This window comes from Trachurus trachurus (assembly GCF_905171665.1).
Source record: "Trachurus trachurus genome assembly, chromosome: 6".
Lineage (NCBI taxonomy): Eukaryota > Metazoa > Chordata > Actinopteri > Carangiformes > Carangidae > Trachurus > Trachurus trachurus.
Genome location: NC_139897.1, coordinates 24070533 through 24087624, shown reverse-complemented (window position 1 = coordinate 24087624; position 17092 = coordinate 24070533). Strand labels below are relative to the sequence as shown.

The 17092-nt window shown below is 43.0% G+C and overlaps 1 protein-coding gene across 1 annotated transcript in view; it reads left to right on the top strand.

Moving 5' to 3' along the window:
• tmtc2b (transmembrane O-mannosyltransferase targeting cadherins 2b) overlaps positions 1 to 17092 on the top strand; it is a 90020-nt gene that overhangs the window by 58247 nt on the left and 14681 nt on the right. The window contains exons 3-8 of the mRNA XM_083973670.1: positions 4875 to 5736; positions 7345 to 7459; positions 7982 to 8067; positions 9993 to 10177; positions 11181 to 11259; positions 14641 to 14762. Of these exons, the coding sequence (XP_083829796.1) occupies positions 4875 to 5736; positions 7345 to 7459; positions 7982 to 8067; positions 9993 to 10177; positions 11181 to 11259; positions 14641 to 14762 (1449 nt within the window). The remainder of the gene's footprint in view (positions 1 to 4874; positions 5737 to 7344; positions 7460 to 7981; positions 8068 to 9992; positions 10178 to 11180; positions 11260 to 14640; positions 14763 to 17092) is intronic.

Genomic DNA, 17092 nt, shown 5'->3' with positions numbered 1-17092 from the left:
CCTAATCAGTGTAGAAGGGGAGGAAAAAAAAAACAGGCACAGGCACAAATAGGGATTCCGTAATTGGCCTGTTTTGCATTTCATCTCCAAGGATATTTTATTCACACGCCTGCCTTATAAAGGCTAAATTGTTTCAGTTCTGAACTGATTGCGCCTGAAACACAAAAGGGGAGAAGAAAAAAAATTCTGCCCTCATCCCTCCTACGGGGTTGTGCTAAACCACTTATTTCAAACTAAACTGGATTATAGACAAAAGACACAAAGCTGGAATGCCTTGGTTTTCCTGCATAATGGAGCTATAGCGCCCAGGGAGCCGTTGCCTGGCTGGTAATTGAACTTATGCTTTTGAATGGTAGACATTTTGACCGCAGGCATATTAAGGACGATGCACATGTTTGTTTATCCAAGACATAATAGACATGGGGTTCATGTTGTCCCCTGGTAATGTGTCCTCCAGAACATCTCCTCAGAGCATTTCCTGTTTGCTCTCTGCCTATATATATATTTTTTTGTCTTCACATTTATTTTCCTTAGAAAGTCAGAGCAGTTGGTAAAGTAGGCCAAGAGCAAGGAGCAGCGGGGTTATGAATGTGTGCTCAAGTGCAATCAGTGGATTGTATTAATGCTCTCACTTATGCCCAAAGACTGTATTCTGCATAAAAAATAAAAAAAATAAATCAGCAAAATCCCAGTGTACAACTGCAGCAGAGGAATGTAAATGAAACTGGGCCTCAGTCCTCTGCGTCAACATATGGTTGTGGTTAAGGTGGTGTTGTCTGAGTAGGTGCAGTGTCTGGGAAGAGTCAGGATGACATATCTGTCTGTCACAGTGCCAGCTATGAGTGAGTACGTGCGGGACCGGTGCCAGGTCGTTGTCGTGTTTTTTTTACACCTTCAGAGGTGTTGTATACACACACTCGTGCCTCGTTGCCCTACAGCAAAGGTGCTGCAAAAACACAGCCATAAACAAAAGACCGCTATCTCAGACGAGATCAGAGTGTTGTTTGGTCTGTAACCTGGCACCTCAGCCTGTCTGCGCAACACCCAGTTTTTAGTCGACCTGTTCTATCTAAAAATAGAGGAGGAGTTTTTTTTTTTTCCCTTCCACTCTGTGCTGCAGAGCTCTGAGTTACACCGAGGTGGTGTCTCGTAAGCCGTTGCTTGGACCGGAGAGTCGTCTCGAGAGCCTGCAGAAGAGCCTCGTAAATCCAGGCCGGATTCCCTGAAGAGGTGATTGAGATGTATTAACACCGCTCAGCAAGCCTCGAGTCTGTGTGAAGTACGGCACGTCCGCCATGGGCCTCAAAGACCACTTCAGACCACTTCACGACGTCTTTGTGGAGTTGCTGCTCACCTGCGTGGACAGAAACGTGCCTGCAGGACCGATGTGTGTTTCCACTCTGGTGATTTTAGGGGATGGAGTTACAATCACACATGCAACCTTGGTGTGTGAGATTGGGAGAGGATGAAAGTCACACATCTACCCCGGGAGTTCATGTAGAGTTCAGATGACAGATTTGAATGTCGGGCTGCAGGCGCCTGTTGAATTTGAATTCTGTTCTCTGTCTATGTAAATTCAAGCATTTGAATGCATTTTTTTTTTTTTTTTTTTTACATACGTGCAAAACATTTGTTCTAGGTTGACTATAGGTCCAAGAATTTTCTCATAACTTAACTTTAAACATCATAACTTCATATTTAAGTTTAAGTTTATTTACATAGCACCTTAAAAGCAAAGAGCATTTGCACCAAAGGGCTTCACAGTCAACAGGTCACATACTGTAGGCATAAACCAACATTAATACAATGCAACAACATCATACACTTCAATTAATCAAAAGAAGAGATAAAAATTATTAAATCCCAGGGTTATCGAAAAAACTGATTAAGTGCTAATTAAAAGCCAAAACATAGAAATGGAAATAGAAATAGAAATTTATTGCACATAGTACACACTAGTTCACACTAGTACAAACTTGCACACATCCCAAAACAATTCTTTTAACCTGCATCAAAGGATCTATCATACCGTCCTTATGGGTGTGTTTATTTTTGCTACGAGCGCACATCAGTGGGTATAATCCCACAATCAGCACCAACAGATGCTGCGTTCCCACGTGTCACCGAGGGCTAATTAAAATGATACATAGGCATCGTATTAACCTCAGTTCCACAGGATGTGGAGCTTGTTTATTTTTTGTATTTTTTTTGTTACAGGACCATTTAGACATAATTTTAGCTTTATGACCCAAGTGCTCTCTGTTCTGGTTTTTCACTTAAACCGGCAAAGTTTCACTCACTCAAATTGAATTTCCACATGACAAGAAGTCAGAACCCACTTTTTGGTCTCATGTGTGGAATGTGTTTGTGTATGTTTGTACCATGTTATCGGCTGCATCTGTACATACTGACAGATGTTCCTGCTTTTCTTTCCCTTTTCGGTTTTCACAACACTGGGAGAACAGTTTGTTTGACATGGACTCTATTGTTTTCCATGCAGTTGCCTAGCTGTGGCTTTTGTTTTTATGATGGGTATTCAGTCAAATTAGACTCATTATGGCTGCCTGGTGAAGTGGTTCATCCATGACGTCCCTGCACAGTAACTCAACTTTATATTCTTGTTTAAGTGCTGTTTAATAGCATCTTTCAGAGCATTTTTTTTTCATAATTCTAAATTTACATTCTTATATAATTGTCTCTGTTTGTCATTTACTCTGCCCTCTCGACTTTCCTTGTGGATATCCACGAGGAGTTGACAGTAACAACTTTGGCAGTTTGTGAAATTAATGAGAAAAGGTGATGTGGATTGAAAACGATGACCTTTTGTTGCCAAGCGACTGAACAACTTATTCAGCGGCGGTATATCTTCACGTAATACTGAAGCACCGCGGGTTGTTGTCATGCCTCCCCTGAAGGTTTTGACAGAGATGACCTTATACAAGCTTTTTATTTATTTACTCATTTATTCTGGACTGCTATACTTCAGCCCGGCTCTTGCTGCGTACAGTAACAGCACATGGAGCTTCTCAGAGCACCTGGGAAGTATCAGAGCTATACAGCACATCGTCTAATTGGAGCAAGAAGTGCTACACTGCAAAAACTCAAAATCTTTCCAAGAATATTTGTCTCATTTCTTGTCAAAATGTATAATTTCTAGTCAAAACTAATCTCTTTCCACTTAAAATAACTTGTTTTTAGATCATTTTCACTTGTCTCAAACAAATTTTCACTTCAAGTAAGTAGAAAAATCTGCCAGTGAAAGCAGGTTTTTTATGCTCGTAATAAGAACGTTTGAAAAAACTTGCTCCACCATCAGATTTTTCCACTTATTTCAAGTGAAAATATGCTTGAAAGAAAACAAGCCATTTTTTATGTGACGAGTCTTATTTTGAGTATAATTTGATTTGTTTTGACTAGAAATAAGACAAATATTCTTGGTAAGATTTTGAGTTTTTGCAGTGTATTCAGTGATATTCAGACTTGTTAGGACCATACTGTACTGTAGATTCAAAACCATTCTACCTCAGTAAGAACAGACTGGATTTGAGTTTGTTGCAGATCTTGTTCCAGTTGTGATGTAAACACCCTGCACCATAGTACAGCACCAAAATTAGTTGTTTGGCAGATCATTTTCATGGTGTTGTCATGGCGTTGTCTCCTGTGTTTCCAGACTAATTTACATTTGCTTAAGTGTTGGGCTGCGACATTGCATTAGCCGTGATCATTAGCAGACAACAGAGCTTTCCCCTTGTGGTCAGATGAGCCCAGAGGTTACTGAAGCATCTCTGCACCAGACCCAATCTGTAAATGACAATGGATGGGTTGGAGGAAATCAATAGTTACAGCCCTTAAAGCTGCAGTGGTATGAAGTTTATGATCACAAATGAGACGAGTTTGTGCCCTTTGGCCTGTGGAGATGGAGAAAGATCACACCGACTGGCTGGTATAATGGTATGAGAGGTTTTGAGCTTGTGTTGCCTTGGGTTTAAGTTTAAATAATAAAAAGGTTTAGATCTGAGAAAACACCCAGAACCACGGAGCCCCTGGGATTTAGAGTTGGACTGAGGAGACTTTGCAATCTATATTTTTTTGCCTTTTATTTCTCATTTTTGATTTTTCTTAAAGCTCAATGCAAAATTAATACTGCAAGATCTGAGTGGACACTGCTGCTAATGCTTTAGCTGCTGTTTTTTAGAGACAGCTCCACATTTTTCGAAGTTAGATTTTCAACTATGAAAACAATATAAGGTGAAGGCGGTCCCTAACAGTGGAGCGGCCTTGTGGGGGAATACGTCCAGTCACTTTATTATAACACATTATAAATATTTCATAGGCATTTCCACACAGCATATGCGAAAGTGTTTAATATCAGTCAGTAATATGACGAATGGAGCTCATGTAGTTGTGTTTCTTTTTGATATACAATATCTATGTAGGCTCTGAAGTATGATGGTCTGACTTTTTTTTTTAAGGCAATAACAGAACAGAAATAAATGACACTGGACTGTTGTTGCTGCACAGGTTTCCAAAAAAACATCAAAGCGGCTAAAACAAAAGTTTTTGAGGAAATGCATCAAAGCCTCCCCGCTCAGTCGACCCCTCTGTAAATTGTCCTTGAACACTCTTTCTGCTCCAGATGGCATCATGCATCTGTACTGTCATAGCCACATAGTGCTGTGAGATCAGGCATCCCTTTGTTCGACTTCCAGTGCATAGCTCTGGGTTAAAGTAAATGTAAATGCATAAGAGTCATAAATATTACAACCACCCAGAAAACGAGCTTTGGCTTACATGCTTCTTGGTTAAAGTGCTGTGTGGATTTTCCTTCCCAGTGGATTTGATGGTTGTTTCTGTGTTTGCTTTTGTCTTTTCAGAGAAAGAACGTCCACCTGCTGCTCAATGTGTTTTTGCTGGCGGCCTGGGGAGCCGTCCTGTTGGCCTGTCGCTTTTACTGGATGGGCAACAAACCGCCCAACTTCTCCAACTCCGACAACCCGGCGGCCGACTCCCCCTCGCTCCTCACCAGGGCGCTGACCTTTTTCTACCTGCCCGCCGTCAACTTCTGGCTCCTCCTCTGCCCCGACACGCTGAGCTTCGACTGGTCGATGGACGCCCTTCCTCTGATCCGGGGCCTGGCCGATTGGAGGAACTTTTACACCGTGCTCTTCTACCTTGGGCTGCTGCTGCTGGCTTGGTTCGGCCTGCGGACGGCGCACCACGCGGCTAAGAGCAGCAAAGACACCAACGGCAACGGCAAAGCGCATCACTACACCAACGGCAGAAACGGAAACAGTAACGGACACAGTTACCAATATAACAATCATGAACATATGAACAATTCCCACGCAGGCGCTCACATCATCAGTAGTGCACAGAACGGTACCAAAAAGCACTACGAGAGCAGGACTCCACTGCCCACCACGGAAAATGTGGTGGTTTTCTCTTTAGGCCTGTTGGCGATCCCTTTCCTTCCCGCCACAAACCTCTTTTTCTACGTGGGCTTTGTGATAGCAGAGAGAGTACTGTACATCCCCAGTATGGGCTTCTGCCTGCTGGTGGCGGTGGGGATGAGGTCGCTGTACGTCCGCCTGCGACGCCGCTCCTTCAGGACCGTGTTGGTGTACTGCAGCGCCACCCTGGTTCTTCTTTTTGGCGTCAAAACTGTCTTGAGGAACAAGGACTGGCAGAATGAGGAGATGCTCTACAAGTCAGGGATTTATGTCAATCCTGCTAAAGGTAAGGTCCGACTCGGGATGCACAAAGGTGCAACATGAGCACAGACACTCTTTATTTATACACATTCCCACTTCAAATCCTCTTTTCAGCCATCAGACTCGGCTTGCCTGAATAGCACAAGCGAGCTTTTAGGTTTTGGATTTGATTATGTGCACTGTCTCTCTCAGTCTACTGCCGCTCTGAATAATTCAAAGTAAATCTCTGCTTCAAAGTGTCTCCTCTTCATCACTCCAGCTCTACCACAGGATTCATGAGTGCTCGAAAGTTGTAGAGGCAAGAGAGACCGGTGTGACTTTTGCTAATTGAGGTCACATTTCTTCTTAAAAAAAAACAAAAAAAGAAACACATGATTTTACCGCAAGTTGTGTCTCCTTGTCTCAACATCTCTTTATACCCTGCATGCAGTCTGTGCCATGACACCGCACGCCCCGTCTCCTCTTGGAAGGGCACCCGTCACCCGTCTCTGATTGGCACCTCCAACAGGAGATAAAATATTCAATAGCTTTCAGCATTCAAGGTCATCAGACGCTGACTCCTATCCACGGCGAAGTTCTCGGAGCAGGCAGAGAGAAGGGGAAGCAGGGCAAAGGGACTCGCAAAGGCAACAGCAGGACACGTTGTGTTAGCTAATTTCCCTTTCAGATTCTGTAGCGGAGCTGAGGCATGACAGCTGTTTGTTTTGGCAGGCCATCAGCCGAACAGAGCAGCAACAGCAGCAGCAGCAGCAGCAGCAGCAATGTCCCCAACTCACACTCATTACGGCTAATATGAGAATTGAATGGAAGTCGGCCTTTTACAGACACAGACACGCCCACTGGATCGTTTGAACTGTGAAATTTCGGGATGCACAAAACAGCTTCATGAAGTCATCTGTGCAGAACTGGGTGTTATGAGCTGAATAAAGGAAGCTTAAGTTATTATTATTTTTCCTTCCGCCTGGTTTTTATTTACACTGAATATTCTTGTGAGATTTCATAGATGTTAGGAGGATTTTTCAACAGTTAAGTAAATACACTGCTCACAGGCACACTGCAGATTGTAGCGCTCACGCACACCCGTGTCAACAAAGGCAGCACGAGCCAAGATTTTTATCTTCCTCTTCCATATGATGAGTGGAGTTGCAGGAAGGAGCCGCGTCCGGGGGTTTATACACACTAGAGTTATTAATGCATTAGACTATAACAATGCACAAAAGCCTCTTTAAGTAAAGCAGTCGGATACTGCTTTGTGCCATTCACCAGTAATGCCATTAGCTGTGCAATAACACAGTGGTGGTCTCCTTTTCATACACACACACTCATACGGACCGACTGGTGGTTTTTGGCACAAAGCTCCCCTAGTGTGTCATCTCTGTTTACTCATATGTCTTGGAATAGCAGCTGCAGCAGAACAACGTCCTCTTTAGAGGTTAAAAACACTGATCCCGTGTCAGCGTGAGACGGTGAATAACAAAAGACGACCATTACTTACCATGAAAGCATATCTCTCTAACTCTGCTTCTGAGCTTTTTAAGGTTAAGTTGTTGCTCAAGAAGGCTACCATCCATTTCCCTCCTCTCTCTCTCTCTCTCCCTCTGTTTGATTAACTTTTTGTTTTGTGACCCGCCAGCCTGGGGAAACCTCGGAAATGTGCTGAAGAGCCAAAGCAAGATGGAGGAGGCTGAACAGGCGTACAGAAATGCTCTGTATTACCGCAGCAACATGGCAGACATGCTGTATAACCTGTGAGTTTATGTTCTATCACGCCTCACATTGTCATTTTATATGTTCTTATGCTAAAATGTGCCGTCTCTCTGCTGTAGAAATGTCTTTTTTGTCTCGTATGCATGTCTTTCATTTGAATGCATCTCCACTCCCAGCTGTTTCACTGACTGTAAGAGTGTATGTGTGTGTGAACAAATGGACGAGCTCTCCTTCTCCTTTGCGTGTGTTCATTGATCAGAGCTGTTCCCTCAGAGGAAGTGTCTTGTACTGTATTCCCTCGAGTGCTGTCTGTCTGACAGGGTTATTAATGATGCTGTTTTAGCCGGAGGGGAAAATGCAAAACATCCACAGCCAATACTCAGTGTGTGCTCAAATGTCTGTGGTTCGCTCAGATCTAAATCTTCTTCCCCCCCCACCCCCCCACCCCTCAGTTTTATCAGCTGCTTTGTGTTCTTGTCTAAACCTAACAGAGGCTTCGAACTCTAAACATTTGAGTTTTTCAAGCTGTCATTGCTCCTTTCTTTCGTTTTCGTCTGTTCCAGTGGTTTGCTGCTGCAGGAGAGCAACAAGTTCTCAGAGGCGCTTCACTACTATAAGCTGGCCATTGGGAGCCGGCCAACTCTCGCTTGTAAGTACAGCTCTTCTTTTTTCTTTTCTTTTCTTTTCTTTTCTTTTTTTTTTTATTGACAATCTCCAGCTCTTGTGGTTGTGGCTGTGCTGTGTCCAGGCAACAGTGAACACAGGCTGTGGTTATGTGAAGGGAGACGAATAGGTGGCAAAGGGCAGCGGCTATACAGCTAAATTAAACATTCGACACAGCTGCCCGACTGGCTTTCAAAGCCAAGACGTGTCAACAGATCGAGTAACTGCATTATGTCATTTATTATGAATTCAGAAACCGTGCCGCTCATTTCTTCTCCTCCCCCTCTATACCTTCTTTACATTAACTTCAATCTCTCATTTTATTGTTGTGTGTCCCTTTCTCGACTCTCCTGTCCTCTCCTTCACTCCAACTTTTCTGCTTTTCTTGGAGTACAGTCTCCCATACATTGTCATTTTCAGCAGCGTCGCTCCCTGATTAGAACAAATCGCTCACAATCTTACCTGATCGTGCAGTAAATTAGCCCCCCATTGTTCCAGGCATTAGTCAGTGACGGATAAACAGAGAACTTAAACGTCTCTTCCTTTTTTTTCCTTTTTTTTTGCCTCCGAATTAATTATAGACCTAATCAAGATCATGGTTAGACTTGAAAATTTCCAGTCAGCATGCAATTATCCAATCTGCTGGCGCCGATAACAAGGTTAATTAATTACCCCAAGCAGCAGACAGACATGTTGAAGACGAAATGAGAATGTGACAACGAAGGGTGTTTTTTTTTTTTCTGTCAAGGTTACACCATTACTCACTGCCTAGTTTGGAGCCAACTAGTGCAAACTGTAGGACTTACATTAAAAATGCAGAGCTGTCCTGCTTTGTGAGAAAGTGTTAATGATTCCTGTCACATTTTACGCACACAGCAAAGGCTGATGAAATTGGAAAAAGAAAAAAGAAAAACGTTGCTTTTCTCTGTCTGTGTTGTTTCTTTTTTTGTTATCTGCTCCCCTTTCAGTGCCGTGGGGGGAAAAAAAATCTAGATATTGACCATTGAAAGCAACACCATGTAAGACAGATAAGACTGTGAGGTGTGAGGAAGTGTTTGAGATAATGGATTGCAACGACATAAGAAGAGGAACGTAACTTCTTTGTAGGGAGGGGGGAAAAAAAGGCTCTTTGATTCCCCCCCCCCCCCCCCCCCCCCCCTCCCTTTACTTGATTATATGTCAGCACCCTACAGAAGAGCCCTCCTGAGTGATCTCCACTATCAGGTTAATTTATTCCAACAGACCGTCTTGATAGGGAGCTGTGTGGACAGGAGAGGGTCCACAGAGACTAATTACACTGCGGCTGCTTATCGATCATTAGATGTTGTCTTTGACTGTTCAAGAAAAAAAAAAAAAAGTTCAACAAGCTCCCGAAGTGTCCCACAGGGTGGATGGATGCAAAGGTCAAACATACACAACAATAAAGTGTGAACAGGATTAACAGCGGGTCATTGTTCCAGCCTGAAGGACTCGTTCTTATAGAGATGGACGGTCATTACTCACTTTTTCAGCGCTTCTGATTTTTCTGTGGCCACAGGTCACAGAGAGACACTTATGTCAAGGAGCTCACCATGGAGGGGAAATGATTCAATTACATTACACACACACACACACATATATATGCATTTGTCACAGAGGATGTCTTCGCTGTTTCAAGGGAAGATTTCGAAAAATCAAAGACTCCTGTGAGACAGATAATCCTGCCTTGAAAAATATATACGCATGAAAAATAAATGAATAAATCAAAGTTGAATCAATAAGTCAACTGATAGCTGCGCAGCTGTGAATGAGTCAGTAATTGCAAAGCATGAATGAAACCAGTGATGCTAATCAGCTAATGTGAGCAGCTGCCTGAACTAACACTGTTTTCTGTGCTTCGTGTGGTTTCTCCCCCTCTCCCCCCCGAAACAGCGGCCTACTTGAACACAGGCATCATCCTGATGAACCAGGGTCGCCACGACGAAGCCAAGCGCACCTTCCTAACCTGTGCTGATATCCCTGACGAGAACCTGAAGGACCCTCATGCCCACAAGAGCTCCGTCGCCAGCTGTTTGTACAACCTGGGCAAGCTGCTCCATGAGCAGGGTCACCAGGAGGTAACGACTGCACATTGCACATCACAACATGTTTGGGATTTCACAGCGCTGCATATGAAATACCGTTTTTTTTTTTTTTTTTATCCTCATAATGTATAAGTGGATTCTATAAAATATAAAGTAGCAAAAATGCATTTGCTGTAGTTCAAAAGCACAAATCTCTTCAAGATGAAAAGTGTGCAGTGTATGGTTATTGAAACATAATCTGACTTACATCTAAGAACCACCACCATTACTGCTGAAGGAGTTCAAAGTGCTCCTTTGAATACAGTACATGCCGGAAAATATAAAACCATAGTGAACTGAGATAAAATGCAGGCAGTTGCCCAAGGAGCCTTTGGGGGACACGGAGAAAATGCTGGCTTTTATATGGACATGTTCCAAAATTGCCTCTGTCATAGGGGACACAGTGTTGTGTGCAGATAATCCTCAGGCTGTTTCTAACAAATTCACTCTCTTTCATGCCCCTAAAGACCTACAGTGCTGGCTAAAGGAACTGGTTTTCCAATGCTGCACATTTATATTGTACACAAGCACTGATGCTGCTGATTCAATCAGGAATGAAGCAGTAGAACTGCAGATTCAATAAAGGCCTTTATAAATAGTTGGCATGCTGGAAGAAGAGAACAGTCCCACTTCCTCCGACCTCTAACCGCAACATTTGCTTCAGCAATAAAGTAGTTCCACCTCCCTCCACCGTTTAAACTCTGAGGGGCTCTGAGGGAAATGCATGGGCCTAACAGACTATACATGTTAGATAGAGTCTATACGTGACACCGCTCTGGTCGTCCTAACAGCCGTGACACTGAGGATAGACCCTGTCAGCCGGGCTCTGTACCAACCAGCCTCCCCGATGACCCCCAATTCCACGCTGTGTATTCACAGTGGCAGGGGAGGAATGACTGGTTACCCCAGCGCGAGTTGCTCCGGTGGGGGTCTTACTCCACTTTCTAATGCAAACACCCCCACCTTCTTTTTTTCAATGTATTTGTCTCTTTCACAGGAGGCCATCTCTGTGTTTAAAGAAGCAATACAGAAAATGCCAAGACAGTTTGCACCACAGAGCCTCTACAACATGATGGGTAAGAGCTGCTTTCGTTTCAGGACCACAAATATAAAAGCTGTGGTTGTTGTTCCTGTTGTTGTTTTTGTTGTGTAGTGCAGAATTAACAGCAGATGTTACTGAGGGTAAAGGTATTTTGGAGAAATTGCTTGTTATATATAATTAACTAAGTTCCTCTGATTAAAACAGGGAAAAAAAACATTCATTAATTTCAGTTGAGAAAGCATCAGCAAACAAACTTTCAATAGGAATTACTAAGTTCAATTTGTAGATTTCTTTTTTATATTTTTATGGATAGAAAAGAGGAAGTCAAACATTATCTACAACATTTCTAACCCATACCACTGGTGATGTGAGAAATGACTGGTTTATTAATTGTGAATCCTGAACAAGGCACTTAAAATGTAGGTAAAGTTCATAGTGGGATTTGTGTAACATGCATTTTGGGTGAAGCCAAAGCTAAACTATGCCACAAGAAAGAGTGTTTGAATAGAATAGACGTCAAAATGCCAGGTAAAACCATTTCTATCAGTTTCTATCAGTGAAATCCATGTTTTAGAAGTGTAATTTGAGTTCACGCTGTTAAACAGTCTTTAACAGCTAAACAGCTTTACAATATCATTTTACACAGAGTTAATTTGCTTTGTTGGATTACAGCTGTAGAACAGCTGCTGCAGGCTCATTATAGCTGCTCTCCCTCTGCTTTTTTTTACTTTTTTTCCCCTCCTCCCTCCTGCTTTCTCTCTGTCATACACATGCAGCTACTTAAACACACACACACACACTTCCCCAACTTGGGACGTGTGTAATCCAGACTTGGTAGTGGTGCCACAGGTCCCTGGCTTCATGTGTTGGCAAAATGCAGTTTGACAGAGCTGCAGAGATTATGTCAAAATGTTGATGAAAGTTCCAGTCACCGTTAAGGAGCAGCGCTGCGTCTGTAACGGAGGCAGCGAGCCAGCGAGCCGTGATTTCTGCAGCTTAGCGTTTGTTTCCTCGCTCAACCGATTTGCACATTTGGCACCACACCTGCTCGTATCTGTTTCCCTCCAGTTTCGCTGCTCGCTGCGCCCGCGCTCTCTCATGCCGTTTGTCAGACGCCAAGCAGCAGAGGCTTTCATCAGAGGCAGACCTGGGTGGTAATCTTGCGCCCCACTGGTCTCGCTCCAACGCTCTCTGGTGGGCCGAGGAATGTTCCACTCCGAGGAGCTGGTGGTTTTCAGCTCCTCGGGATTCAATGTCACTTCTAATTGCACGTTGTGTGTTTGCGCTAATCTCGTACAGAGGTCTTCTGCCAGGGAGGTGACACGTGTATTTAAAACCCCCGTCAACAAGTGAAGAGTTTGTGTCAAAACAGACTTGAATGTGCATTTAGAAATAGTTCAGTGCCTCCAGGGTGCATTGTACATTTTTTCTATAATCGTATTTATAACCACAATGATGATTTCCTGAACTAAAACTGAAACAATTCCGGGCAAATTCAACTCGGGGCTGTATTTTCCTAACATTTTAGGTCTAAAAGAAGGAATCTGAAGATTTTCAGTTTAATTGCTCCTGTTTTGCGGTGGTTGTGTCTGTCCCCGCATCGCCACGGCAGCGATGAATGGGAGCGGATGTAAATTCCACTACTTAGGCTGTTTACATCCCTCAAAGCCACATTTTTTTTCCACAGACAGCGTCAGATGGCGACTCAAACATGCACCGAGAAGTTTATTTACTTCAAGCAAGCCGACATGTTTGTAAAACTAGATCTAATTCAAAGTCTCCGGGAGTCTCGCGCGAGACCCAAGTTGACGCGTTCGGTGTGTTCAGGTGCAGTCGGAAGCTCCCGTTTGTGTCATAAACACAGGAATATCAACTCTTGACTTGCTTCAAGTAAAAAAAAACTTCTCAGCGCATGTTTGAGTAGCCTAAGCAGCGGAACTTGCATCCGCTCCCATTCATCGCTGCCGTGGCGATGCGGGGACAGACACAACTACCGCAAAACAGGAGCAATTAAACTGAAAATCTTCAGATTCCTTCTTTTAGACCTAAAATGTTATAGGAAAATACAGCCCCGAGTTGAATTTTCCCGGAATTGTCCTTTAATCTTGTCAAAATGTCAGTTTGAAATGAAAAAAAGTCAGCCATGTGGGGATACAGGAATTAACCCAACAGAATTGTGACAGTGAGATCCACAACATTAGTGATATCCATCTAATCCATTCTTATGCTGTGTTTGATGTTAGCTGTTGACAAGGACTTGTCCGACTTTGCGGCCGCGGGATGATGGATTTCCAACACTCGAATCTAAAACATGAGGCCACACTGATGGACATCATCTTGAAAATATGTTCTCATGTATTACATTACATCAGGGGTGTTGGGTCTGCTAAGCCTCAAGCTGTGTTTTCTCACAATGAAAAGGAAGTTACATCTAAAAAAAACGTGATGGCTTTCACATTACCACAGTATTTATCAAGAGGTCTCATCGTGCAGGGTTATCGCTCGGTTGGAGAAAGTGTGTTGAGATTAAAAGTTGTAATGAGGTGTGTGTGTGTGTGTGTGTGTGTGTCACCTGTTGCTTATCGCAGTTTCTTATCAAGGGAAGTGATTAGTCTTAATCCCCGCAGGATTAAAGTTCCTCCGCTCTCTAGTCTAAACAAAGCGTCCGCTCGTTCAGCTGCTCCCGAGACTCGGTGTGGATGGAAATGTCAACATGTAGCCCGAGTTGTAGCGACATTTCCAACACCTGTGCTGCATTCACTTTGTGCCCCTAAATATGTTATAATGTTGATTTTAACTGTGTTGTGTCCAATTACCAGCCCGTGTTGTCAAATTCTTGCAATAATACAAGTGTTATTGGATGGCTATGAAAGAGAGGTCGTTGTTATTTCAGGTGTTAGGAGGCAGAGGTTCAGGTTCGGCGGTTGGGGGGGAGGAGGTATCGGATGATGTGTGAGGGAGTGTGTTATAGACTTCTTCAAACCATCCACTGAGCTGTGAGTGTGAGCTGAAGTGAGATTATTTATACTCTAAGACCTCAGTTCAATTATTTTCACATCTAAGAAATCTAACATGTGTTACTGAATGGGGTTTTTTGCTTTTGTGGATATCACTGAAAGTATCTATGAATACTTTCTGCAGTAGGACTGCGGGACATTTAAACAGTTGCATGGTTTTCATTCACTGCCATGTATTAGCATACGAGTTAAGAAAAAAAAGAGGACAACTTTATAAACAACATGGGCTTTGTTCCTCGTTGTTGAGTTTTCCAGCCCATGGGGATGAGGTCTGGCCTCACTGCCGCTCTGTCATGCAAATCCTCAGCAGAGGAATGGGAAGATATGCAATGTCTTAACCTCTTGACAGCCTGACCCCTGACTCGACCCCCCCCCTCGCTTTTTTTTGCCTCTCACAGGAGAAGCCTACATGAGGCTGAGCAAGCTGCCTGAAGCTGAACACTGGTACCGGGAATCCCTACGAGCCAAGCCCGACCACATACCTGCACACCTCACCTACGGCAAACTGCTGGCCATTACAGTAAGACTACTTTTTTGTTTTGTGTATGTCATCCTCTCTTGAGACTATGTCACTTCTCCCCTACAAAGGCAACGTACAGTATCTGTAAAAATGCCGAACAGCTTTTTGTGTTTTTCATTGTCAGGTTTAAGCATCAAATTATGAATAACTACCAAGTCTATAATTGATTAGATAAAGGTGGACTGAATTACATGTATTGCATGTAAATGTACTGTATTTCTGACCAATTTTGACAGTTTTATGGCAGATACTGCACTTTTGCCTTGGTTTTGGTGCAGACACTGCACTTTGGCTTGGTATTAGCTACAGATACTACACTTTGCCTTGGTTTCACTGTGCTTTTTTGGATGGACAGCAAAATAAAAAGCCCAATAAGTCTGGAAATTTTAGCAGTACCAATATCAAATTCTACCAGATTGAAGAGAATATGCCACACTTTTGAAAAAAAAAAAGATTTTTAAAAATGCCGATACTGCACTTTGCCTTTGTAGGGCAGACTTGTGATGGAAAAAAACAAAACAAAAAAATAAAACAGATCATTTCTTTCACTGATTATAAGTGGAGAGATCGTGAGAGGAAACCGATGCTTGCTACAGTCAGTTCTCTAACAGCCTCTCCTGGCCGGCCTGCCTGGAACAACCAGCATCGTACTCTATTCAATCTGACGCCTACATCACTGACTTGGACACGTCTGCCTTTTCGCTTCCCACTTCTCATTCTCTACCTGTCTTCTCTTCCTTCTTTCATCTCCCCCAAGCTTTTCATCAGTTCTCCTCTGCTCCTTCCTGACAGTCGTAAAGTTCTCCTGAAGCCACTACAGTTAATCAATAATGTGTGGGTGAATGAGAGCGAGGGGGGAGAAGATTGGAAGAGTGAGCATGAGAGGAGGGGGCGGCGGTCACGTTGTATTTCTCAAGATGATCATCTCTGTCAGGGACTAGAACTTCCTGATTAAAAGTCTTTTAAAGACTCTTTTATGCTCCATCTAACTTGTCCTTAGATCTCAAAGCGAAGCTCAAAAAGCTGCACTTTGACTATAACGTTGAAAAATAAATACTTAAAAAAATAGATGATTGAGATCTCCACACTGTAGAGAAAGAAATCTGCTTCTGCCATGGATCTCAGGTCTGCAGAGATAATATCCGTTCAGGTTCACACAGCTGACCTGTGTCTCCGCAACCAAAAGAAAGGGACATCTGTGTTGATGAGACAGAAGCAGAGTCCCTGAGTCTTTTTTTTTTACGAGTAGACAGTCATGTGTTCAGGTCATACAGTCGTTACAGATCGCAGCTCGATAGGCGTCTTTGCAATTGAGCTGGCTGAAAGGAGCAGAGCTGAAAAGGACTGTCAGAAGAGAAATAAACAAAGTAGAAGAAGAGAAGCACAGAAGGTCAAAAGAAGGGTGGAGGCCCCCCTCTCCAGCCGACATCTCTCCCTCTCTCCCACAGCCTGGGCCCTAATGAAAGGACGTAAATGTGTTCAAAATCCTGCAGCAGTGGTATCTGGAAGGCAAGGCTCTTCCTGGCTCTGTCCCTTTTCATTTCCTTTATGGAAACAGAGTCTTTTTCAAGTTCTATTCATTTATTCCCTTTCCAAATTTATGCATTTGTGTATATCACACAACTGAGTTGTATGGAAGAATTCTACTGGCACATCATTTACCTACATTTGTTGGAAAGAACCTCATTTTTCCAACTTGTTATGGGAATATTGAAACACGTTTTCTGTAAAAAAAAAAAAAAAAGTTCACTTGACGAATTATTTTGACATTTTGGGGAAAAACCCTTATTCTTGCCGAGAAATAGATAAGTTTGACACTTATTTATAGGGTATGTGTACTGTGAAAATGAGGACTTGCTGTTGTCCATAAAGGAATCCACAAACATCTCTAAAGCTTGTTAATTATGTCTAATGTATTTAATTACAAAAACCAAAGCATGCATGCATAAAAACAATACCTACCTATAGGCAGAGCCAAGCTAGCTAAGTTAATTAACAGATCTAGTGTTATATGAATATAATGCCATATATCTTTTGAAAGGGAGCATTGTGTGCTGAAATTTAAATCAAGCTCTTGCTTCACACCAGATTGATTTTCCCATCTCCGCTCAGACTGTTGGTCATCTTAAATTATAGTTGGGCTGACACCATACAGACAAAAGTGGCTTGTTAAACTGACATGAATTCCTCTCGGAACAAAAGACATCAGACATCAGAAAGCATCTTGAGGCCAAGCGCTGTCAGCAAGAAGAAGAGTTTAGAACAACTCAGTTCTCCAGAGAAGAAGTTAAGACTTGGTGAAGTGGACACGAAGGAGGAATTCAGTCGGC